The sequence below is a fragment of the Notothenia rossii genome (assembly GCF_949606895.1).
Source record: "Notothenia rossii genome assembly, chromosome: 4".
In the NCBI taxonomy this organism is placed as follows: domain Eukaryota; kingdom Metazoa; phylum Chordata; class Actinopteri; order Perciformes; family Nototheniidae; genus Notothenia; species Notothenia rossii.
In genome coordinates, this window is record NC_136902.1 from 41,374,440 (window position 1) to 41,401,159 (window position 26,720).

Consider the following 26,720-nt stretch of genomic DNA (forward strand, 5'->3'; position numbering starts at 1 on the left):
GTTTGGGATGCATCCACAGCGACTAGCAGCGGTACTGCCCACTTGAATAGGGCTGGGAGGTGGAATCTGAGGACCTTAGAAAGAAGCTGTTGTGGCTTCTGGGGAGAGGAGGTGTGGAGGCTACAATATTCAAGGCCAAGGGTACATCAAGAGAAACAACTAATAGCACTGTGTACAAAATGGACTCCATTGAAGAGTGAGCAAATGAGGAAATTGTGGTGAGAGGGTTGTGTCAAGCCCTGCTGTTGGGTAAGAGATGTTCTGGCTACATTGGGTTTGGATTCAAGAAGGGTGACACCTTCAATCTGGGAAAAGCTACTGCCACAAACTGAAACTGTAAGCGGGACGATTCTCTAAGTCCGTTTGTGCTTGTCCCTCCTGTACTCCTCATTTCCCCCCTTTTCTCTCACATCTGGAAAGCAGGACTGGTTTCTCTGCCATTCCTGATGCATGCATGTACACACACACACACACACACACACACACACACACACACACACACACACACACACACACACACACACGCACACGCACACGCACACGCACACGCACACGCACACGCACACACGCACACACACAAACTGACGTCATGTATCGCTCTGCCTGATGGGAAGCATATGAGCTGAGAAGGGAACATTGGAGGTGGGGGGGAGGGGTTGCTGTCCCCAGAACACACAAGTTATCTGCCAGAGCTCTACTGAAACTCAGTTTTTCCAAGACTTATTTCTTAATCACACAAGGCTGCTGCTTTAAGACCGCCGGACATTAGATGATTCTGTTGCTGATTACGATGTAATTCCAGTCTCTAAACAAGGTACATGCAAGTGTTTCTACACAGCGGTAGGTGACAATAATTGTAGTTTATGGACTATAGCATTTAGGAACAATGCGGAACATGTGGACTTTTCAGACCAGGACTGTTCTGCACTCTTGCAAAACAGTGCAGAGGGATGTTGGAGAACTCTTCTTGGCTCTGGCAGAGTAATTGTTGCTATTCATTGGCTAACTCTTTCCATGGCTGCACCAATCTCTGAGCCAAAACAAACCCCCCCCCCCCCCCCCTACTTGCAACACTAAATGTGGATAGAAGGAGCTGCATCAGATCTTTTATTGGATTGTTTATTATCCTGTTGCCACTAAAAACGATTTGACTTCTAAGATGTTATCTCCTATCCATCATTTCTGGAACTATCTAGATATTTAGTCAGATCCCATTGGAACTCATATATTGTTTTTTGCTGATGAAAAAGACAGTATTATAGAAATGCACCATGACAAAAGTGAACTATTCAGAAGTTTGCTCTGCTATGTTTAGTTGACGCTCAGCCACCTGTCATATTGGTGCCAACTGTCACCAGGAAAAAGCTGAGAAGGCTTGAATTGATCAGTCACGCAAACACACACTGCCTAGCACACACTCTTAGATAGAGCAACCATAAGTGCTTTGCATCCAAACAAGGAGTGGTAAACAACAACACCGACTCGCATAATACTGAGAACAAAACAGCGAAAACAAGAATCCGATTAAAGTCATGAGCAGGGCTGAGGTGGCGCTGGAAGTGACTTGTGCGTACTTTGCAGTTGGTATATAAGCCCTTTCGTGCTGAGGGGCGATTACCTAGTTTGCAGCGCTGGTAAGCTGAAAAGCAGCTTGGGGAGAGTTTTAAAGACGCAGCAGTGGTGGCAGCCTGTCCTCTCCCCCCCTCACCCGCATGGGCCGGCCTCAAAACACGTTTGTCAGGGATGGATAGTACTTTTTGACAGATTTTGGCTTTACTTAAGTATTTCCATTCAAAGCTATACTTTATACTTCGCTACATTTCAGAGGTGAATATTATACTTCTTAAACCACTACATTTATTTGAACACTCACAGCTACTTAGTACACCAAAATGTCTACTAAGTATCCAAATATGCTCCACATTGACAAGCAACAAAACTACAATGCTCTTACATTTATAAAAACAGGATGAAATAATAACCATAATAATGGAATACTGAGTACTTTCACTGTTCACTTGGAGTTGCTAATACTTCTGTTATATATATATATTATTTTTAAATAGGCCATTGTGCAGAACGAATACTTTTACCTTTTGTACTTGTACCTAAGTACATTTTGATCCTTTGACTATGGTACGTTTACTTAAGTTGAATTTTGAGATCACGACTTTTACTTGTAGTGGAGCATTTTAGGACCCAAGTATTTGTACTTTTACTTAAGTAAATGGCGTAATCACTAAAAGGGCATCAGTGGTATTCACTCACTCTGTAAAAAGTGAAGTAAAGGGAAACAGATATAATATAATGAACTTGATTCTAACCGTGCAGACAGCACCAAATCACTATTCTGACTCGGAGAAAGAGCAGCGCTGCTCTATTTTGGAGGCTGCTGACCTTTGTCTTGGGTACAGCGTGGAAAATGATACTGGACTCTAGTTAAGCTGCCAAGGAGAACTAACCTATCATTTCAATTTTTAAAAAAGAACTTATTTCAATCCCACGCCTTTTGGATGTTCATTTGAAGGACCTAAAAGTTAAATATCCCTCTTATACGTCTATTTATGTTGGCTACCAAAAAGCCAGCAGCATTATACTGCACACATACTGTATATGCCTTAATAATCTTACATAAGGCTCTCAGACAATGGTGTTGCTTGCCCTGACATGCTTTTGTGTACTAACTCAAAGAATAGGCAGGAAAAAAGAGAAAAGAGAAAGGGGGGATTAGTAGGAGGGCTGGAGGCAGAGGCCCACATCTGGGTAATTGGGGTTGACAGGCCTTGGATCACCCCCCCGACAACAGAACCTCTGAAACATGGAGGGGTGTGTGGGGGTTGCCCGAACCCTATGGAGTATATAATGAGTCACAGTGTAGTGGCAGCACGTTACAATAGCAGCTACAGGACGGTTCAGATGTTTTGATGTGCTTTAAATCGTCTTGCAGGACTTGTGATATTTGGACCCTTTTGTCAACAAGTCACGTTATGAGCATGTGAAGATAAAATGAAATAAAGGGCCAAAAAAGAGAGGCTGGGGTTACAGGGCTCAACAAGAAGGGTTGTCTCGTAACCAGGTGCAAGTCAAATGATGCGCTGAGCTAATAAATATAGTACTCAAAATAAAAAATTAAGTAGTTAAGGAGTGAATCATCTCACTTCTCTAATGAGAGTTGCACATGCACAGTACTAATTGGTCACTTGCAAAAAATGGCGGCAAGTAAAGACAAAATGTATGAACTAAAGCACAAGCATGCATTTAACATGCCATCGCTTCATCATATAACACTTCTGTGGTCTTGTTGAGAGTGTATGTGTGCGCATTAACGCTGTCTTCCCACCTGCCCAGTGAAACATCAAATGTAGCAGAGATGCCCTCTGCTCGCCCTGGCACACACCCAGCAGCAGGATGGCCATCTCAACTCTCACGACCACACTCATATGGTTTTGCATCCAGCCATGCACATTCTCCTTCCTAGAAAGTTCATTTCTTAAAAAGCCAATAATATAACATCCAAAATAAAATAAATAAATCCTAAATACTGCCCCAGTTTCTGTTCCTGCCAGCATGGAGGCAGACAGTGTCTGCAGTAAAGCCACTGTGAAATTGTTCAGTTCAGCTCCACTGAGGTAAGCATTCTGGGAGCTTGTGGGACCCAGTGTGTGTATGAAAGAGTGTTCAAGTGAACTGTGCAGCATGGGCGGTGAGGCACACTGTAATGCGGGGGTGGAAGGAGAGCGAAAAAGAGAGCAAGAGAAGAATGGATGAGAGAGATAGAGAGAGAGTGGCAGTGGGTAAGGGGGCGAGCGAAGGATGGATGGATGGATGGATGGATGGATGGGAAAGAGAAAGAGAACAGAGAGACGCTCTGGTCAGGCACGCGATGCTTGGCTGGAATCAGGTCAGGCCCACATGAGGCCTTCCACGCTAACACACTCGACAGAAAGGCTTCCACACAGCAGCAGGGAACACTTGTAGTAGCTGTTCCACATTCTATTCTGCTGGATAGAAGAACAGCCCAGCATTTCAGAACATTGTCAGATAGGATGATGCTGGAATAGGGATGGAATCAGACTTCAAAGATGACAGCAAAACATTTTACAAAAACAGCTAATCAATATGTTTCAAAAGCTGAGCATGACAAATGTTTAGCATTTTATCTTGATAAGCACTTGACAACATTACACAAAATACTTATGATTAAAATAATATTATAAGTTTTTTATCTGTTCGGCACTACTTGGCTAAGGTATGTGTCCCAAAGAATATATATTAATAATTGATAAGTGTCCCAATTCATCATGAACATTCTTATTTTCTATGTTTTATATTGTTATAGATCATAATACTTGGTTAAATAATAAAATTCAAGTTATTTTTGCCATTTTTCAAGACATTTCATCCATTATTTTTCTCATTGTTGTCCACAATGTGGTGCTGCACTGTTCACTTGCCTCAAAGTTTACATATCAGCTTTATATAGAATACACACCGATCAGCCATATCCTCCAGAACTGACTCCGTTGTGTCTAAGCTGAATAGGAAAATGGAATAAAAAGTACTTTATTTCTATTGAAAATACACATTATCCACAGTGTCCATTGTTTTGGGGTGTTTACACAGAAAGTGCGCTCCATGAATTAGAGTAAGTCATACTCATCAGCAGTCAGTGGAGTAGCTTTGACGTAAGGTGAGGAAATGTGACACTGTGAGTGTGAAGCTAAAAGTAGATGACATCCTGCTCTCTCGCACAAACCCATACACATATATAGACAGTACTACTACCCCATGATGTTTGAAAGTGGAACCCTGCGCGTACCTTGAGACGCTCCACATAACCACCTCCTGACTTGTGGACGGGCTAATTGCCGATCCCCGCTCTTAGCTCGACTGACAAGAATGTGTTGTGGTGGCCGCTAATCGAACTGGCTACTGCTTTAATTGAAGCCGCCTTCAAGTAATGACCCACACAGCCCCTCCCAGAGAAGCACCTTCATCTCTTTCTTTGACGGATGGTTGACCCCGATCTTCCTTCTCACCTTACCGGAAACACGAGCTGTTAGCCGGCGGGCTGACAAGCAACCAGAGAGCGGTTTAGACCAGACTCCTCAGCACAACACTATCTGACTTTGTACTGTGTAGAAAATATTTTCAGAATGATAAAACACAGCTTAAACAATTAGTAAAGCAGGTTGCATATTAACAATATCTCAACTTTTTGTATTTTGTATTTTGGTTGATATTCGTTGAAATGTAGTGTAAGTAAGATTAGTTTTCTTCCTGAAGTTACAGTGGCCTGCAAGTATTGGTAAAAACAGTGAATCTATTAAATGAGTTATAGATAATTCAGTATTTTAATATCTGAGTATTGATGACATCCACCATGCGCTAATGAACATGTGCTTCTTAAATTGGTAAGTAGTTATGTAATCGGAAGTTTCTTTACTTTTTTTAACTTTTTTAAATAGTTGTCAAGACAGTAAAGCTGGACTAATCATAATAAGTATTTACGCTGTAAATCAAAAATCGTGCTATATCTTGCTTGAGTAAGATGTGTTAAAGTAACTCCCACTGCTTACTTTCGGCTACAGAAACGTCACTAGTGGCCTTCAAATACACGCACAAGTGTCTTTTGTTGCATCATGTGAAGCCCTTTGTAGTGGCCCACCACTATTCTCTGATATGTGTTACTCATAATTAGTCATCATTGTATCACCCTGAGCCACTAATACCACAGACTGTTGGAAAGTCCATCTTTCACTGGGTGGAATTTCACTGACTGCTTTTTATCAAGCGAAAAGACAAAAGCCAATGACTCAGTTTATAAGGTGTGATAAAAAATGATTACAGCTCTGAGAAATTAACGAGTAGTCGGATCATGATTTGATTTTGATCCAGAGGACAAGCACAGGTGGACTAATCAAAGCTACTTTCTAAGGTGCGCCTGGTGCTGCAGTTGAACACACGCTGCCATGTGCGTGTATGTCTCTGTGAGTGAGTCATGTAAGCACAGCACCCAGGCCCGGCCCACCAGCAGCCAGTCAGGAAGCAGTCTTGCCCAGTCCGATTTAGTCCAAGAAAACTGCATTTGCTTAGCAACCACATTACCGCTCCAATCATAGCAGCAGCATTCGGGATAATGTAGAGCCAGAGCGCTGTGCTGTGTGTGTGGAGGCGGTGCATCAGAAACACACACACCCTAGTCTGATGCCTCCCTCACTTAATGCTGTAGCTCTCTCCAAGCATGAGAGGAAGAGGGAGAGGATGTTTTTTTATCACTCAGCCCACTCTGAGAGTGAGAGAGAGAGAGAGAGAGAGAGAGAGAGAGAGAGAGAGAGAGAGAGAGAGAGAGAGAGGGGGGGGCACTGTCTGGCACCTTGAAACACACACTAAAGTAAATCCATTATTGCCTTTCCCCTCCCTCTCTCTACTCGAAAGAGGTGTCTGACAGTCTGCGGCCCCATCGAACTAATAGACTGAAATAGACATTTCCGTGTTAGCTGGTGCTGCTCTGCCCTGCATCAGCGACCGACACACGCAACACACACACACACACACACACACACACACACACACACACACACACACACACACACACACACACACACACACACACACACACACACACACACACACACACACACACACACACACACACACACACACACACAGGACACATTTTAAGCCATCCACTCTAGGACTTCAGAGCTATTTCTGTAATGAACTGCGGGTCGCTGAACTGCAGGTTAGCCTAATTAACACTCTGAATGGGACTTTGTACGACGCACCCTGCACGCAGCCAGCAGTCAACAATCACCGTGTGTGTGGCAGGTATATCTGATGCCGTAAAGCTATGAAGGTGGAATACTCAGGTCCCCGCAGTGGTTGGCCGCATTATCAAGGGCAGAAAACAACATTCATGCGGCTGCCGGCTGGGTTTCTACTATCAGGCTCAAAGGTCATTAGCACTACTGTATGGAAACACACTCACGCTGCGCAAATAACGCCCTGTCAAAGCGGGGTTAATGGAGATGTAGCAGCCTGCAGATTGCGTCTGGCTATCTGTTTATGGCTGTCAGAGCCGCTGATAGTCATGAGTTTGTTATTTATTTTTAAATGCTATCCCTGTTTGTCACCGTCTGGTCTTTAAACCTTATTTGCTCTTGAGTACAATTACCCCATGTGAATTTCACTACACACTCTCTCAGAATAGAAACAAAATCTATTTTTCAACCCAAATCCCGTTACTTGTGGCTTGATACTCTTACTTACAAGGAGGAACATTTGTACAGCCAAGATGTCTTAGCACATGAGGAATCTGAACTGACGGAACATTTTCAGCTTCAAAGGAAAACTTCCTTCCTCTGAATCCCTCTGTCTTTTCCACCAGGTTTTATTTGAAACCTCCGATTTTGGCAGCTCCTCCACTTGGACCCTGCGTCGGGCTGCAGGCCGGCCCCCCTGGCCGGGACACTGTTGTTGGTTTTTGTTTTAGGGTGTAGTTTTTTGCTGCTCGGGGTACATCTTTGTGAGCGCAGAGCACAAAGAGGCCCTTTGGTTCCCTGCAGGGCGCTGGGCAGCCTCAAAGTTGAGCCGGCTAGCCAGCACATACTGGCACTTTCCACTCAGGAGCCGGACATTTTGTTCCACTGTTGGATTCTGGGAGAGACTGAACCAGTGAAAGAGAGAAGTAGGGAGAAAGAGAGAGTGAGAGGCTTCACTCTGGAGCCAAAACACATGCGTTCCAGCAGTGAGGCGGGAGGGTCTGAAGTTTGGTTTGACACATTTAGGTTTTGGAAGGCAGAAGATTCCTTTGGCCAGTATTATATAATATTTGATATATTTCTATTTAGACTGGGGTTTAGTTTTGTAGTTGTTTCCCATGTTTGTCAGTTATGCTAACAATGTACTCCACGCACTGCTGGCCTTTGTTTCCTTTAAATAAGTTGAACTAATCTAATTGTAGCCCATCTGGCCTTTTGTAGCAGTCTAGAGACTCCACAATAGGAATGATTGCCAAATCTTGGACAAGTTGTATGACACTAGATCTATCCTTTAAAAGCAAACAAGTAACGTCTGACTGTCCTTTAAGCTTTCCCAGAGCAATTACAAGTTTGAGGACGAATGTCAACCAAATAGTCTGAGGTCTTAGTAGACACAGACTGACATTGTGACAGACTGTCTTGGTCAAGAAAAAATAGACAATTGGGACGGTTGCGTAATGAGCGCTGAAGACACTTCCGACTGCAGGGCGGAGGCGCCACAGGAAGTTGGTGTGGTGTCAAAACCAGAAGTCTAAGTTGCTGCTCTGCGGTGCGGGTTCAGACTGAGTCAGTCTGCAGGGTTGTTGTGGCTGACAGCCGACACGTTGCATACTCAGAAAAAAGGAAGTGGGAGGGATGCAGTGCAGCAGGTTACCATGTGACACTGGACGGGTTCACTTGTTCAGTTTTGTCCTAAATGCTGTGTTTTCATTTTGTACAAAAAGGCCCATCCCTATGCTTCTGGCTGTTGTCCACTGACAGTCACCCCATACAGGTCAGATGATGATGATGGGGGAGGGGGCTTCCATTGGAGTAAGCTCTGGTATCAGTGACCTCCCTGATCCCAGGGATGAACTGTGGGCCAACACAATGGTGCTCTAGGAGGAGATTCGGATCCCCTCAGTGAAAAACATTTACACTTCTACAGAGATCAGCCCTTACAGAGGGAGATGGTTCTGCAAGAGTTTGACCAATATATGAGTGGAGGGTTTTATTAAAGGGGACCTATCATGCAAAATGCACTTTTGTATGTCTTTTATACATAAACATGTGTCCCCTCTGTGTAAAAAGATTCTGAAAGTTTTATATAAAACTTTTTTATATAAAAACCTGTCTGAAAATGAGCTGATCAGATCTTGGCCACTTTATGATATCATAACGATTTTTTGGCTTGTGTAACCATTAGCCAATCACCAACCAAGGTAACCCCCCCACCCCCACCCCGGAACCGGTTCTTCGGTTTAGCTCCGGCTCTTTTCACACTGCCCAGAGTCCGACTTGTGCTGCGTCATCGTTTGCGTCATGATGTAACTGTTTGCGTGCCTGCTTCATAAAGCCAAACCGCGCGGAAACCCCTCACAGCTGACACCGACAACAACAAAAATGGCAGATTGTGCTCCAGCTTCCTCTGTACCTCTTCGGAAGACCAGATTCCCAGTAGGTAGCTGGTCTCGACACGTGGACCACTGCTGCTTGTTAAGTTTCTCCATCGTTGTGTACAAACTGGATAAAACGCGGGCTTTTTGTTGTTGTTCAGGAGTTGATCTGCCCCTGCCCCCGCTTCGACGTTAGCATGACGTATCCGGTACTTTTGCTCTAGCTGGACAATTTTTTGGTGCTTGAAACAAACCGGATTCCGGAGCTAAGAGGCTGCTCCGCTGCGGTGTGAACAGGAAAACCCGGTGCTTTTCAAGCTCCGAACCGGCCCTGAAACACCGTTGGTGTGAATGAGGTAAGAGGGGCGTGGGGAGGGGCTCCTTATTTTCATCTAAAGTAACATACAGAGAATCAGCACTTTTGAAACAGGGCTGAAAAAGAGGGGATTATGGGACGTTACAATGATCTGTTTGGTATTTGGAGCCAAACACTTCAGAGACATGTTTTGTATATATCTGAGACCTATAATATATTGATGAAAAAGAGTATGATAGGGGACCTTTAAAACATTCTATAAGAAGGGCTTTGAATTCAAAAGCTGTCACAAAGCTGTTATGTTGTTTTCAGACTGTATAACAACCACAGCCCCTGGTAGACCACCACATAGACTTTAACACCACAAATGTGCAATAACTATGCCTGTAAATATATAACGTTGAGCAATATACCCTCGTTAAAGTTACGCTTTATTTTTCTTTGAGCTTACAATCTGAAAACAGTAACAGCCACTTTTTTATATGAGTATATTCTGCTGGTGTACTTATCTGTTATTTGTTTTTACCTTATATATATTATTAATAACGTATGCCTACTATTTTATTATCAAATTATCAAAAATAGTCTCTTGATTATAAAAAATATATATAATTTCTGATTAATTAAGATCTTAAAAGAAGTTGATCTCAGACAAAATGACCATTAAATGGAGTTGTGTCAGAGCAGTGGGTCGAGAGGAGAAAGGGTAGAACTTGTGTCATTTCCTGTCCTCCATCTCATCCCTCTCCCAGCCATGCAGGCTGGTTCCTCCTCTGGCGGACGGGAAGACTAATGGACACATTACCCGCCGGCTTGTCCCTCTGCGGCGATTATGTGGCTGTGAGGTCATCCCTTCACTTCTACTCCCATCCACATCAGGGATCTATCATTTCATTACTGCAGTTGGGGAGGAGGAGGAGGAATGGCTGAGGCATCCGTCCATCTATACATCTCTGTGTTCCCTGTACTCTGCAACTCAGAGGCGACTGGTCCTGCCGCCACTCAATCCAAACCGTTTCCTGTGCGCTTCCTCGCTCGTAGAATGAGTTAGGTATGGTTGACTGCTTATTAGAATATAATGTTCTTGTTGTATGTTGTGAATAAAAACCCTTTTTAGATGCACACAGTGCAACATCACACCAGGTGTTTGAGTGTGTGTGTGTGTATGTGTATGTGTATGTGTATGTGTGTGTGTGTGTGTGTGTGTGTGTGTGTGTGTGTGTGTGTGTGTGTGTGTGTGTGTGTGTGTGTGTGTGTGTGTGTGTGTGTGTGTGTGTGTGTGTGTGTGTGTGTGTGTGTGTGTGTGTGTGTGTGTGTGTGTGTGTGTGTGGGTGTGTGTGTGTGTGTGTGTTAAAGTACATTTTGGTCTGCGTTCTTAGCCCTGGGTATGTGTCTGCAGGACCTGAGATGTATCGATTGCTGCAGGAAGTGGAATCTGATGTTTCACAGCACTTCCCGAGCTTGATGGCTTCACCACGGACGGTGAGAGTGTGGGGGGAAGGAGGGTTCTGGCAGGATGGAGGAAGGGGTTTGACACAGGGGAAGTTACCAGTTCAAGAAACATGGCGAGAGAGAAAATAACACCTCTGGCTCTGTCCTTTGGCCGAGACTAAACACTGCCTCCTGTCTCGGCTGCTTCTCAGAGCAAACACCGACTCTGGAAAATCAAGCAAAGCCTCTGCGTGTCCTCTGTCTCAGGCCTGGTGTCTTGTATCAGGATACGTCCAGATAGTGTCTAGATCTAGATAAGAGGGACCGCAGTACACACCTCAACCTGATCTTAGAACAACAAATGCATCTGGGCCAACCACTGGTGATCGGATCTAACCTCCTTGCTTGCGTTTGATTATATCTATGAGAAATGAAACCACTTCTGAAGGGCGGAAATACAGTTTTACCTGTGGCCATGCTGTGTGAACAAACATTATTTTCAGTTCAATGTTATGGAGCTAAGTACAGTAGCTGTTTTGGTCCTGACAGTGCAGTCAAATTGAATGAAATGGTTTAATAAACAAACATTAGGTGTGCACTATACTTAGAAACATACAATAGTGAAAGTCCATTGTTGCATGGAGCTTTCCAAAATGTGTTAGTGCTTTTGCATTGTTCATGGGAAAACATGGGAAGATTTTTGGTTTTTGCCATAATGCCAAAGCTCAGAATGTCCTTTATGTGTATGCTACAATGTTGAATATCATTGCAATGAGGATGCATTTGTGTTTGACTAGGTGAAACACTCAGTAAAAACAACTGTCTTGGTGTTAATCATAATCAAATGTATATTATTGGAGACGTCTTATGGTTTATACCTTGAGGCAGTCCCAGCCCCAGAAAGTGGGAGACGTGCATTGTTGTTGCGATAGCGCTGGTGAGACAAGTGTGACAGCTTTGCAAACCACAAGAGCTGTCACACACAGACGCACACACAGACGCACACACAGCGCAGACATATATAAATGGCAGTGGGTTTTATACAAACAGATGTCCTACCGCTCAAGATAGCCTTGGCGCTGTTTCTCTAAAGGAACACTGTCTGAATAATGTCTTTGAGCTCACTGTGGGTCAGAGGCGGTTACACACACCATACATTACACTGTCCTAGAGATCTACAATTACATTCATTATAAGCCAAGGCCTTCAAGAGGTCTATTGTCTGCTCTGTGCCAGTGTAATAAGGTGTGTGTGTGTGTGTGTGTGCGTGCGTGCGTGCGTGTGTGCGTGCGTGCGTGTGTGTGTGCGTGTGTGTGTGTGTGTGTATGTGTGTGTGTGTGTGTGTGTGTGTGTGTGTGTGTGTGTGTGTGTGTGTGTGTGTTTGTGTGTGTATGTGTGTGTGTGTGTGTGTGTGTGTAGAGATGCCTGGAAAGCCAAGTGTATGTGCAGGAATTTGTTTAGATATTTTTGTATGTCTTCGTGTGTGTGTGTGTGTGTGTGTGTGTGTGTGTGTGTGTGTGTGTGTGTGTGTGTGTGTGTGTGTGTGTGTGTGTGTGTGTGTGTGTGTGTGTGTGTGTGTGTGTGTGTGTGTGTGTGTGTGTGTGTGTGTGTGTTTGTGTGTGTGTGTGTGTGCGTGTGTGTGTGTGTGTGTGTGTGTGTGTGTGTGTGTGCTTAACAATAAGAAATGAATGGTGTGGGCGATGGGGGAAGGGCGTGGGACGTGAAATCAATGGTTTGAGTTGAATGGGGGGGGGGGTTGGTTAAAGCAGAGGAGCGAGTCTGGGCCTGGTGGAGGCTTCCTGAACCTGAGAAGCAGGCATCCATGCCAGGAGGAGGGATCTCCTTTCAGCATATTGTTTTATTTAGCATCTGCATGGTCGCCTCATTTGCCAGAGTGCGGCTGGGATGGATTAATTCAAGACGTTGATGGTGACTTGCAGGGGAGGAATGGTTGGCCAGTCTGGGGAAAGATGTTAACCACATCATACGCCTTTGTTTGCAACACTTTAATCCAGAGGAGTTAACTGAGCCTACTGAACGCTTCAACCAAGAGGCCCTAGCTTGCCCAAACCCACACACACACACCTTCCACCTTGATTTCCTGACAAGCTGCAGCTGAGGCGTGGCTACGACTTTGTTTCTGTTTCTGCCCAGACAGCCTAAATGAAAGCTCTGCCAGTCTAAACTGTTCTCCCCTGGCCGGGTTTAACCCTCAGCGACAGGAACCAGTCTAAACCTGTCCTTCACTGCTTCTCTTCAAACCTGGTGATCTCACTCGCTCAAAGTCTCTTGTTCTAACATCTACTTTCAGTTGTGTCTTTTCGTTGTGGCAATCCCGGCCTTAAAAAAACTGTTGTGAGAAAGACTGTAATGGTCTGTCAAAGTTCAAGACAAATGTGCTTTGTTGGAACAATGGGGCAGGTTGGTCCACTCCCTGATTAATCCTGTATAAGATGAACCCATACGGCCGCCTCAACGTAACCAAGAGCGGCTAGACGTGAGTCAGAGCAGACTAAACAAAGGTAGAGATCAGAGGTGTGTCCACTGTACTGCCAGGAGGGTGTACTTTTTTGAACACAACTTCCAATCCGTTTCAAATGGTCATTCTCAAATAGGAAGCGGTATTTTCTCTGTAGAAAATGGAAACTAGAAGATCAATCTCAAACAATGTATCTAATAGAAAATTGATAGTTAAACAAAAGATAGCCCAAGAAGCTGTTTGAGGACGAAGAACTACAGCTTTGGAGAGAAATACGATTGTTGGCTCATTTCTCCTCTTCACACACCAATCCATTAAGTCTGGATTCTGATGGTTTGATTAAAAAAGTTGGTGGTTAATACACGTAAATAAAATGGAGACTTGTGCTACATGTCCACCTCACCTCTTGTTTGTGCTGGACAGCAGCAGCCATGATGCTTTCAGTAAAGATGAGCAAACAGACGCAAGGGGGGAGGATGGAGGAGGGGGAGGCAAACAATGAGCACTGGTCCATGACTCAGGCGCTTTGGGAGCACTGATCATCCAATAGAGGAGGGAGTGGGGGTGGGTTATCACCTCTATCAGTCCCACAATCAAAGATCCACAGCTGAAACCAACCACAAAGGAGGGGACAATGGCTAGCCAGCGCACAGCGACCCCCCACCCCCAACCCCTCCTATTACAATGTCACCTCACAGAGCTCCTGGGAGCTGCCCTTCCACATGGTTAAGGCCAAGCCATCGTGACCCCCCCCCACCTTGCAGTGTCAAAGCAAAAACAGAAAAGCACAACAAAGAGGTTTCACAGGACATATACCTAGAGTCCTTTCAGGCTCCTCTCAGGGTCTGCCTTTGGACTGGCCGCCAAATGTTTGTTCCGGGAGCTGATTTTTTCAAAAGGGGGTGTGGAATATTCAAAGCCCCCCTCGCCACAACATTCAGGCTCAGAAGAAAAAGATCTGTGATCATGTTTTGTGCTCACTTCAATGTGGATGGACATAAACCTGCATGCACCCGAGAACTTGTTCAATATTGTGCTCAAGCAAAAAGGAGTTGATCCAGATGTGGAGTGTAAAGTTGGTCACTGAATTCCCTTGATTTCTGCTGTACCGTGACGGCAAAGGCAAGCCAGATGGTCAAACCACTGTAGGACAATGTTGGCTAAAGTCAATCCTCTTTCTTTGTAGCCTTGTAGATGAAACACTACATAGCTGTTAATGTGCTGAATTGTAGTGTGTACACTGGGAATAACATTGGATGGTCTGTGCTCTACATTCTTGACAAAACCCCTATTACTCTGAGCAGAATGGACGGATCATAGATTCCAATATTTCCCCGACATGGGTTTCCCAAAGCAGAATTCCAATGGGATTGTTGGGATGATTAGCAAAAGGATATATAACGAAAAAAGCTTTTTGTATTCAGCACCGGCAGATCAAATGCTGCTCTGCTTTTTTTAAATAAAAAGATATGTCCCTAGTACTGCCAGCCTATCCACTTGACAGAGATCTTTCAAGGCTGCTGAGTTGACTTTGCAGCTTCCTTCTCAGAGGAATCGTGCCAGTTTAATCAGAAGCAAGATTAGCACCGCTTATTATTAGCCTGAAAATCTCCCTGTATGGGTCTACTCTGTCTCTACCTGTCCTCTCCAGACTTTGAGAGGATTAGGGAGAAGCTTTGCAGAAAGAACAGGCCGACAGTCAATTGTTGAACTAACAGTATAAGACAGGCCACTGGCTTCTGACATGACACTATGAGAGGATATTCCAGGCCATGCCTGTGTGTGTGTGTGTGTGTGTGTGTGTGTGTGTGTGTGTGTGTGTGTGCGCGTGCGTGCGTGCGTGCGTGCGTGCGTGCGTGCGTGTGTGTGTGGTTGGGGGTGAGGGGAAGCATCACTGTGGGAGACAGGCAGATGGGGATGGAAATGAGTAGGCAGTGAGCTCATGCTAATCTCCTCCTACAGCTGATGCAGACACACACACACACACACACACACACACACACACACACACACGAACTATTGCAACTCCTGTTCTCAACCAGCCCCATGCACGATCACACACCAAATGAGGCAGAGGATGCCTCTGCTATTTGAATGTTATCATGTGTCTAACATGTTTTGTGCAAGCCCAACATCTTTTAAGGAGATCTGAAACACATTTGAGTGCACCTCTCATCACGTAAACATGAATTTCATTACATCGTGGTACCGGTGAGTGTTCATTTGTTGGATAGTCGTGTGTGTGTGAGTCTAGCTGCTTCCGCCAGACACCCATCTGCCCCGTGGGAGTTTCTCAGCAGCACGCAATTGGCCAGTTGCGTTCCAAGCAGGCGAGGGGTGAGGTGGGTCACCTCTTTATTTGGGGAGGGAAAGGTCGCGTGGTGCTGGCTGCTCCTCCAAACATATGGGTGCACAGGGGGGAAATGGATGGGGGGTGGTGCGACTCCAGAGGCCAGCACTGCTGTCACATACAAAGAGTGCTCCTAGGCTGACGCAGCACAAAGTAAACCCCCACCCCACCATTATTTCAAGCAATGAAAGCTGCCCAGCGGTGTTTGAATCCTCACATCCTTCTGCTGTCCCCAAACCTGCATGTCTTTTGAATGATAAGGTGTTGATGGTAGATTTAAAAGAAATACAGTTAGATGATAGGAAGACTTTCCTAAGCAAAGCATGTCCTGTATGGATATCAGATGTGATGCCTCTCAAGCATCACCACAGCTGGACGCTGTAGCCCACACACAAGGTGTGGGAAATACATCTGGAATCACACATTTAGCGCCTTGAGGCAGGCAATACTATAAACACAAACACTAATCCTAACTCAGATATGACTTGTTTATCATGTGTGGGATCCATATACAAGAGGTGGAGGAGCAGCCCACCCAGAACCTCACGGCTTGCAGGTGAACAGACATTCGTTGGTTTAGGAGTTTTATAACCAAAACCTTGTATGAGTAGCATTTTGAATAAAACTGCAAATGAAATTGCCTTAAAGGGCCCATGTCATGCTTTTTCGGTTATTACCCGTCCCCTTGTGTGTTATGAAGGTTTTTCTGCATGTAAACGGTCTGCAGAGTCAAAAACCCTCAAAGTACACCCTGTAGCGAGTAAAACTCTAACACAGAGAAGACGTGTCTATGCTGCCCCAGAACGCCTTGTTGGAGATTTCTCATTCTCCATTGTTTGCTTCCTGGGTTCTGTGACATGTGAATACCCAAATCAACAACAAATGACCGGATTGGCCCAAATAGACCAATCCGCGGAGCACCTCACACACCAGGATCCCTTGGCTAACTAACAGGGAGTCCCCTTTGACTTGCATAGAGCTCCTTGAACGCTGGTAATAGACGAGTTGGGATGGTGGAGAAATGCTCTCCGCAGCCTCATTCTCACAGCGTTATAAACCTTTTTCTTACTCAATATCAAGCCACACTTATTGTTTTTACTTCGGCTGTGAGTGTTTGTGCTCAGGATGAGCTTTGCTTGTTCTCGCTGTATCGCTGACCCGGAAACCTGTCCACTCCTCGCAGCAACGGCGAGCAGCAACGAGCCTCCACCAATCAGAGCCAACTGGGCTCACAAGGAGGGGGGGCAGGAGCTCCAACAAGCCAATTAGGACAGAGAGTGAATACACATACTATACAGAGATGCTGTATGAGAAACCAATGTGAGTTTGGAAAATTGCACAATATAAATGTATTCTAGTAGACCTCAACAATGGAAATATGATCAGTAGAAATGGCCATGACATGGGACCTTTAACATTTCAATTTTTCAACCTGTAAACTGTGAGAACTTTGTTGTGTCTGTCAGGGAAAGTGTGTGTAGCTTGAAGCTTTTTGCCACTTGGCAGATGCAGAAATGCTGATGCTGCCTGCCTGATGCTCCCCGCTGCAGCAGCCCGGGGCAGGTAAGGAGGCGAAAGGTTAGCCGATGGTGCTGCTTAGGGATGTGTAGTCAGGACAATAGTTGGGCTTACAGTGCCATGTATGTTGATGAATATTTAACACAACGCATAGCACCATCTGACTGAGGAAGAGCTTCTTTACCACGCAACACCTAGAGGAGGTCACCAGGTTCTTTCTTCAGTGCCACACTTAAGATAATGGGACGCTCTTAAGGTTCTTCGGAGAATTAAGTATAGCCACTGCAAGCTGAGTGTTCAATAAGGGCTTGAACTTCTCCTTTTCTTAGTCACTGTCTCTTTCTGAACAAGACTTTTGCTATTTGTCAAAGATAGCTACAATATCAAGGTTTTTGAACTAACTTAGCAAACGGAAACATTTTCATATATGTAGTGGATGACTCGAGAGCACTACATAAATGTAGTACCACCTAAATAATGCTTTGGAAGTAGAATTTGTTCTACATGCTTTCAACATGTGCAACTTCAAAATACAATCAGGGGATCAAACTCTTTGTATCGCTAGGCATTGTGCCAATATGATACCTGAGATTTGGTAACACAAGAATTATCTATCTCTTAATTTCAGAAATACCCAATCATTTTTTTTCTTTCAAAAAGTCATGAATGATTGAAACGAACACGTAGGCCTGTCGCGATAATCGATAAATTGACTTATCGTACGATAAATAAAAATGGACTCGATAACTTTTCTGAGCTCGATAAATTGCCGTTTACATAAAGATGTGACCAGCATTTTAGCCTGGAGCGTTGTGGCTGCCAGGCGCGCTGTGAGGGGCGGGGCTGACACACAGCCGGGTCAGGACACTCCGCGTGCACGTGCAGCAGCGTGGCAGCCAAATTAATAATATAGCGACAAGCGGGAGACAACGTGTGACTTACTCGCGGGGAATTTAAAGTGAAATGGAATTGGTTACAAAACCTAACTACACATCTCGATTCTCCGGTGTGGCAGTATTTTGGATTCAAACCAAATCAACGAGGCGAACCTACGGACTTGAATGAGCCGGGCGGTGTGTCGCATTGGTTTAAAAAAGGTAGCGACAAAAGCAGGCAATACCACGCATTTTAAACCACCTAAAACACAACCACCCCATTCCGTTTTCCCAGCTGGGAGCAAACACGGCAGCTGGAGATGGAGAGCCCCCGCCCGACAATGCAAACATGTTGGTGTTCCTTGCTCGAAAACTTAGAAAAACAGATTTGGATATGGCCTGTTGAGGCATCTGGGTCTTTGACAGTGGACTGGATACTTGACTGTTGTTTTAAGGAGGTTTTTTTTGCTTGTGAGATAATGTGTGCTCATATTTATTTATTTATTTATATATATATATATATATATATATATATATATATATATTTATATATATATATGAGAGAGAGAGCTCTGTTTTCCAGCCTGACTATTTAATTTATTGTTTTGGTTGTGTGATTTAATTAATTTATTATAATTTAATTAATTTGTTTTATTTATTATATATAATTTATATATTTTAATATTATTTCACATTTCATTTGCAATGTTGAATGTTCAATACAAAGTTATGTTTGAAAGGATGTACTTGAATTATTATTATATACTATCATTATGTCTTAAAACGGTGCCGACAATATTATCGTTTATCGCAATAATTTCCAGAAAGATGTATCGTCCAACAAAATTAATTATCGTGACAGGCCTACGAACACGCAGAACTAGAAATGCTGCTCAAACGTCTTAAAACGAGAACCAGCTTTACATAATAAGGACGTATCTTATAAGAATGCCAACACTTATGCTATAATTACATTTCTTACTAAAGAAGTAATTGTTAACCAAAGGTTTGATACTGAGCCCTAATTATGGGGTCCAACCATTCATCTCTTTGCATTGTTTAAAAAGTCTGGCGTCATTGGTTGGAATAGAAAAATCAGAGTTATCATGCTAAGATAAACACACACAAGGTGGTCATGTGAGTCAAGTGACAGTCGTCTGAATCCTACAACAACCCCCCCCCCCCCTAACACATACTGTTTAAGATACTTGTGCACAATCGAGCAGCTACTGGGAAATTCCTTTTGTTGGCAGACATCAAACCACTAAAACAGCGTCTGGCAGGGAGACATGGCATATGAAAAGAATCCCTGCATAGCTCATTTTCCGCTCATACTCCTATGGCAGCCTTTTGACAATGTTTCCAGACAACACAACATGCTATATAACCTGTGATGCTCTGCCACCCTCTCCCACTTCCTCACACAACTGGAAACACTGACCGAACGTTTTAATGCACATCAAAATCATCGTGCAGACCTGTCATCTTTCGACATACATGTTACTTAAAGTTTGTGTCGAGGAGTCTAAATAAGCACAATAAGTGTGCTTTAGAATGTTACTGTGTAAATGGAAAGGCTTTGAGAAAGCCACGGCATATGTGGAAATGAATACAACAACAAAAACGAGCAAACAAACTAAATGACTAATTAAACACCCTCTTTTTAATTGACTTAATTTGCATAACATTCAGGCAATGAGCAATTGCTGTCCAAATCATTTAAAAGAAGCCTTTTTTGATCTCACCGGTGAACTCTCCTTCTGTGTTGGTTTGGTTTCATTGAGCTGGAGAAGTGATGGAGTTTTCAATCACACTTGACACGGAGACAACTTGAATGTCAATTTGGCATTGATCTCTGTGATCCTCAGTCATGCCTCACAGCATGGACTGACTGTCTCCCATTAGAAACCCAGCCTGGCAGCCTGGCAGCCTGGCCCGGCAACAGAACTCATTATAAATGCCTAATTGAATTGGTAGTTTCCTCCTTTTCCAAGCACAGTGCACCCATTTTAAATGATGCTATTTAACAGGCAGAAAAAGAGAACAAAATAACAGAAAATGCAGCATTGAATATCTTAAAAACACTTTTCCCCACCAACACAACGACCACGACAAATTGTCTTTAGACTTTTGCATCTGCCACGTTTTGCCAAACAGCCATCAAATGAGAATGGAAATGTTCCCTGAGCAGCCATTGAAATGTGCAGCTCCCAGCTGTTGTCCTGTCCACCGTGTGGACATGGCTGGCTGTCAGCAGGCTAAGCCAACACTGCGCCTTGCATATGAAACAGGACATGGGCCTATATCCCCTTGGGGAGTTCACTTCCTCTGGGCCCCCACCACCACCACCGCCCAACCTCCCTCCTGAAACAAGCGGCCCCTTCAGCTGGAGGCCAGATATCCCAAGCAGCAGTGGGGGCTTCTCAGGGTTGGGGGTTGTTGGAAGTAAAAGGGGAAGTTTTAGGTCCTGCACATTAGAGAATGGCAGTCAGATATTGGAATGCAATGCCTTAGAGCAGGGCTTTTCAACTACACATTCAGTTGGGCCAGATTTTATAACTACAAAATTGAGCTGGGCCAGACATTCAGCGGCCTGTAAAAAGCGGGTAGTGACACATTTTAAACCAACACATATTACTGCGATGAAAAACATGCAATTTTTATTCATTGTTCATCTAACAAAGGTAGGTCAAAAAGTGCATAAAAACACAACAAATTAGCATTCATTTAACAGAATCTGAAAAAAAGTGCATAGTTGTAGCATTACATTTGTTTGCTTTAGAAGTCAAATATTCAGGTTATGTTTTTTGAACCAGGCACATCAAAAAGTGCATTTACTGAATAAAATAATAGCAGTCTTAATAAATGTCCTCACTTACAAAAAAAACAGCTAAAGAGCTCCAATGCAACACAAAGCAATACTATTTAATCACTTTCAAGTAATAACAAAAAAATCATACGTTTTGGTCACATTTGACCCAGACACATTACAAAGTGCATTTAAATGAATACAGAAAGAACTGTCAAACCCTTCAGTCCACAAACCCATAACAAGGGATACGGGTAACTATATGAATGAATACTACACTACACGTCTACTATAGTAAACTAGGTGCTTACTATCACCTCATTTGTGATTTGTAATCGCTGACTTTCTCAATGGGAGAAGGGAATTTTTTTGTTTTGAAGAAGAGCAGTGATTTTTGGCTCATAGGATGTCAATGCAATCCTAAGACATTGGTGAAGAGTGCTGTCAGTCAGGGAGCAGCGAGTGCTACTTTTGATTGAGTTCATGTGTGAAAAGCTTGATTCACATGTGTATGTTGATCCAAACATACTGAGCACACAGATCGCTACTTTCTGAACATTAGGGAACTGCTGTTTTTTGACATCACTCCAAAACTTCGCTGGCCCGTTAATGCGCTGCATGTCAATAAGTTCCAGTGTATATTTCCCCTTGTCGATGCAGGGGAGGGGACCACTTCCTTTGCTCTGGTTGATACGTCCCCCTCTATGGCAACAGTGAAGGGGTCTCTGGCAAAGCCCATCACCTCTGTGGGCAGAGCAAGTCCATCCAATCGACCGGCAAAGTTCTCTTTCAACCTCGCAATGAAATCTGTCATCACATCCGTGATTTGAGCCGGAGATGTGATGTGTTTGGGGAGTGTCGGAAAATGCAGCATCCGACCCGTGCTCAAGTCGGTAGCGAAAAGGTCCAGCTTGACTTGGATCTGCTCCACTAGATAAATGACCGTTTTGTCTCTGTTTACGCTTCAGAGTTGAGAGAGACATGTTTTAGAGTTGCACTTTCAAAAAACGTGCTGCGTTGTGGTTTGGTGTTTTTTATGCAATGCGGAGTGTTGCGTTCATGGTCTGTACTAGTGTAGGAATTTGGCTACGGGAGGCTGGGCCACTCGGGAGTTGGTTCTGGGCCGCATCTGGCCCGCAGGCCGCCAGTTGAATAGGCCTGCCTTAGAGGCAAATATTCAAAGCTCACAAACGTTTTGTTTCCTTTTGCCGTTTTCAGGCCTTTATAGCTCTGTGCTACAGAACAGTCGGTTCAGTTAGCTTTTATTACAACGAGCCACAGGATAAAGCTTGGAAACAGCCTGCAGGTATGAGTTTGGTGTCATTACAGTTACTTAATGGAGCAGCACAGAATCATTGGACAGATTCTGACTACTCCTTTGTCTCTAAACACATCGCTACAGAATCCAAATGGGTCGCTGGATTAGGAGGAAATCTGAATTGAAGCATCCAGGTCAGGGTTAATATGTTTAATGAAAGCCAAGTAAAGAGTGTTTTCAGATCACATCAGGTGCCTCACCGAAGGAGTAGCGGCTCTGGAATTATACCCACTGACTGCCGGAACAGGATCCTCACAAAAATGAAATCTCTGACATATACTTGCTGGTTTTGAACCAAGCGTGAGTCAAGCTTGAGCTGGCTCGACAGCAAACAACCCCCTAGCCCCTCAATTCTCTTGCTCATATCTCGCTTAAACAGACGGATTTTGTAGGAATCACATCATCTTGAGGGCAAATTATAAAGTTCACAACATACTAAATCTGAAGCCACAACCCTTATCTAAACATCCTGATGCGGAAAGCCACTGATTATGTGTGCCACCCACATGTGTACCAGCCAGAAACCAAAGGACTCGCAGCCAGGGGCTGGCATCAACCACCCAGAGAACAGCTCCACACCCAGCTTATAAACTCATTTCAACAACTCAATAGTTTGCTGCATTAGCTGTTTACAATCAGAGTCGCGGCTCATATCCTCTAAGACTGGAACAGAGAATGCACTCTTACTGCGAACCCAAGCTCCTTCCTTCACTTCCACAAATGCAAGTACGTTACAAAAAGTGAAAAGCTGTTACACTCAAACGGTGTGATTCAGAGATATGCATGTCTCAGAAGGAACCTCTGAAAAGAGCATCTGCAAGGAGGGAAGTGCCACAATATAACTTCCTGTGTCTGTCTGCATGCGAGACTGCTGCTAACACTTTTGAAACAGCCTCATTAATATTCACAGAGCTGCCCGGTTACTCCGCTGACAGCACGCAGATGATGGCATTTTCTCGTGCGCTAGGTAGCAGGCAGCACGACACAGTCTAGCACTCTGCCTCACATCCTGCAAGAGCGTTTTCAAAGTGCCTTGGCTGTGCTGAAATGTGCTGACAAAGGGGAGCTCTGTAGTCATAAGTTAAGCAATATTCCTCAACTCCTACCCAGCATGTATTCCCTCATTAGAATTTCTTAAAGCAAGGTACTTGCGAGAGAAATAGGAGGCTACAATTTAAAAAGCGGGGTAGAGGCTCAAATGAGCCTTGGGCTTAACACTTGGGTGCCCCGTCGGCACTTATAAAAATAGAAGAGGCCCCTAAAAGTGGGGCTCCTTAAGGTGTGCCCACTTGAGTCTGAATGAAAGTGTGTGCCAAGAGTGGGTATTCACCATGCATGGCAGGGCTTTGGCACTCTCTAGGACTTCAATGGTCTCCCTGATTTCTCTTTCTTTGGCAGATTCCTCTGAAAGAAGCCTCAGTGGAGAACTGGATGGGAGCTTCTTGTAAACACTTTTGCTTTCTGTGCCTCATCAACAAGTCTGCAGCACAGAAGTCCACTCTGGTTTCAATCAGATTGAAGTAAAAAGTAGGTAAGAGGGGGAGGGGAGTATGGGTGCATGTATGTCAGAGGTGGGTGGCTGGCCTGGGGTAGGTGGATGTTTGGGAGGAGGGTCCGATGTTTGCTGAATGCTCTCCTTTGTTGGGATCATATTATGTTTCCACCACAATACTTCTAAACCCTGCTCCATCAACTCCATTCATGTGTAACAGCTCATGCAAATGGCTGCCCTAGCCTTTTTTCTAGTGGTGGGTTGGGGGTGGGATTCCTTTTATCAGTCTACCACCCAACTACTCTCTCTCTCTCTCTCTCTGAAAACTCCTGCCGGCACACCAAAAAACAGATTATGATCCCTTCACACACCTCTACAGTCAATCAGCCCAAAGAGCAGAGCAGCAGGAACATGGAAAAAATATTCAGATGTCTCAACTACTTCATTGGTTGGAAGCCTCGTATCTGATCACCTAGACCAAAGGAAACATGCAGAGCCAAAACCTGCATATATGCGCTAATTTAGATTATTCAAACATTTTAGAACTATCTCAAAATATTGCTGATCCACAGGAAGCCAGGCACATGACAACCAGAAATATAGTACATTTCATGTGACACACAAGGCTCTCGCACAAGCACACCTTGTTGTAAGAAGAGTAATCCCAATGCTTTGGCAGTGTATCTCTCCCCATGGGAGCACACGTGCAGTGAAAGAAATATTCACTGTGGAAGGATATCCCACTGGATAAAAGAATAATTATTTCCTCACTTGGATCCATGTTTAATCGACACACTGCCCCTAACTGTTGTTTACCATTTTCCATTGAGCCATTTGTTAGTAAATGAGATTGTATTTACAGTGCAGGCCAATAAAAGTGATCCTGAGAGGTGTTTCTCAGGCAAATAATGGCTTTATTGCCACCAGAGGCGTTTTGTTGTCATTGCTGGATGAGGCCCAATTAGTCACAATATGTCAAAGATGGCCAAATAGGTTGACACATATTACACAGCAGGACATCAATACGATCCCAAGTTATTTTTGTAGGGGTGTAAATGGCTCAGAATAACTGTGTTCATGCATTATTTGAGAGGGACAAGTTTCAAGGGAACCCTCTCAAGGGATTCCCACGAGCACAATTATGAACCAATACAGCATTATCCAATTGGGTGCAGGGACATTTGAGGGGACCCTCCATCCCGTTATTAAAAGTTACAAGTTGCCAAGCTGTTAGATATTAATGCATTATAGGGTGTGTATCAAACTGTAAACTCGGTACTGTGCAGGAACATTTAAGAAAAAACAACTACTGCATAAACTCGGATCAGAAAGAGCAAACCAAAACCCACAGTGCAACACAGAAAACACAGAATTTAGAGCCCGTGGGGGAGTAGTGTGGTATGAGGACCAACTCACCCTGGACGATGCTTTCCTCTTGTACTTGTTGGCGAAGTCAAATTTCTCCTTGATCTCGTCCAGGAGCTGCTCCATACGGGCCTTCTCCTCTTTCCCCGAGTAATCCTGGCCCAGGAGAATGTACGCCCTCCAGTTGGCCGAGTCGAAGCCCCAGTGGCAAGTCCTGTTCTCCTGTGCCTTGTGACTGTGCACCACGAACTTATGGGTAGGGTACATGAGTCTGCAGTCCATGCACTGGATGCACGCTGCGTTAGGGTTGGTGTACAGCTCCGGCACGAACAACCCCTTGCACTTGCCGAAACACTCGTGATAGACTTTGAAGCTCCTCTCGGTGAGCTCCAGCTCCAGGGAGCCTCCGCTCAGCTCCTTCTTGCAGCGCGGAGGGTAGGCGCCTCCGTAGATCAGGGCGTTGCAGAGCCGCTCGGAGTCCGTCTTGGTGATGAGACCGCAGGACGGTGCAGAGAAGGGCAGGATCCCCATGACTTTGAGGATCTCCAGCTGGTCCGCCGTGCACCGGGAGCAGTAGATGTGCAGATCATCGCAAACTGAGTTGATCTGCTGCAGGGTGAAGTCCCGCAGCACCGTGTTGAGGATCTGCGGTAGACACAGTCGCTTCTCCCCGCCGACCACGAAGCAGGAGATGGTCTCGCTCTCCAGCACAGTCTCGCACCTCTCAGTGGAGCGGTCCGACGGAATAAACAGCGGGCCCGGCATCACCGGGGGCGGCAGATGCTGCAGAGCCGGCTCGGGCTCCTTTCCGTCCTTCTTGAACAGGAGCTCATGTTGCCACCGGGCAGAGAAAGCCGCCGGTCCGCCCAGAGAGATCATAGAGCTGAGGTGAAACTGCTTGAGAGTTTGTTGCAGTCCCGGGTGAGGCTGGAAGCTCTGCCGATTTACAGTCTCCATGTTTTCCCTTCAACTTTAGAAGCGTAAATCCTTCTGGTCGTCGACAGTGAGTCACGAGTATCTATCCGTTTCCGAACCTGGTAAATCCACGGTGTCCCAGAACTGACCAAAAATGCAAAGCGCTTCATGAAACATCCAGTAAAAAAAAGCCAGAAGGCGAGTTCACAGTGTAATTCCCAAGTCTACTGAGGGTACACCGGCCAGTCGCTCCCTGCAGCGGGTCGCCGACTGTCCATATCTGAAAAAAGGCTCTCCAAACTCAAGAGAAGTTCTGTTTTTCGAGTTCCAAAACAAACAAGCGAAAAATAACACAAAAGCGGGTCTTTGAGTCGAAACAGCTCAATTAAAAAATCGTTATTTGAGGCTCTTTCCGCTGTCGGTGACTGCAGAAATCCACTCCGCGTGCCCCCGCAGTTCACTCTGACTGTATTGAGAGAAGTCTGCGAGGCAGCCTGCTCGCGCTCCCTCGCTCTCGCTCCCTCGCTCTCTCTCTCTCTCTCTCTCTCTCTCTCTCTCTCTCTCTCTCTCTCTCTCTCTCTCTCTCTCTCTCTCTCTCTCTCTCTCTCTCTCTCTCACGCGCACCCCCTCCCTCTGTGTTTGTGTGTCTGGCTCAGTCATTGAATCCCAGCCAGGAATGTGAGTGACTCTGCAGGCAGGCTCGGCTCTTAGCA

The 26,720-nt window shown here is 44.8% G+C and overlaps 1 protein-coding gene across 1 annotated transcript in view; it reads right to left on the reverse strand.

Moving 5' to 3' along the window:
• Window positions 1–26,519, reverse strand: part of LOC307036677 (ski oncogene-like) — a 77,511-nt gene extending 50,992 nt beyond the window's left edge. The window contains exon 1 of the mRNA XM_079677205.1: window positions 25,144–26,519. Within this exon, the coding sequence (XP_079533331.1) occupies window positions 25,144–26,049 (906 nt within the window). The 5' untranslated portion in view covers window positions 26,050–26,519. The remainder of the gene's footprint in view (window positions 1–25,143) is intronic.
• Between the last annotated feature and the right edge of the window lie 201 nt (window positions 26,520–26,720).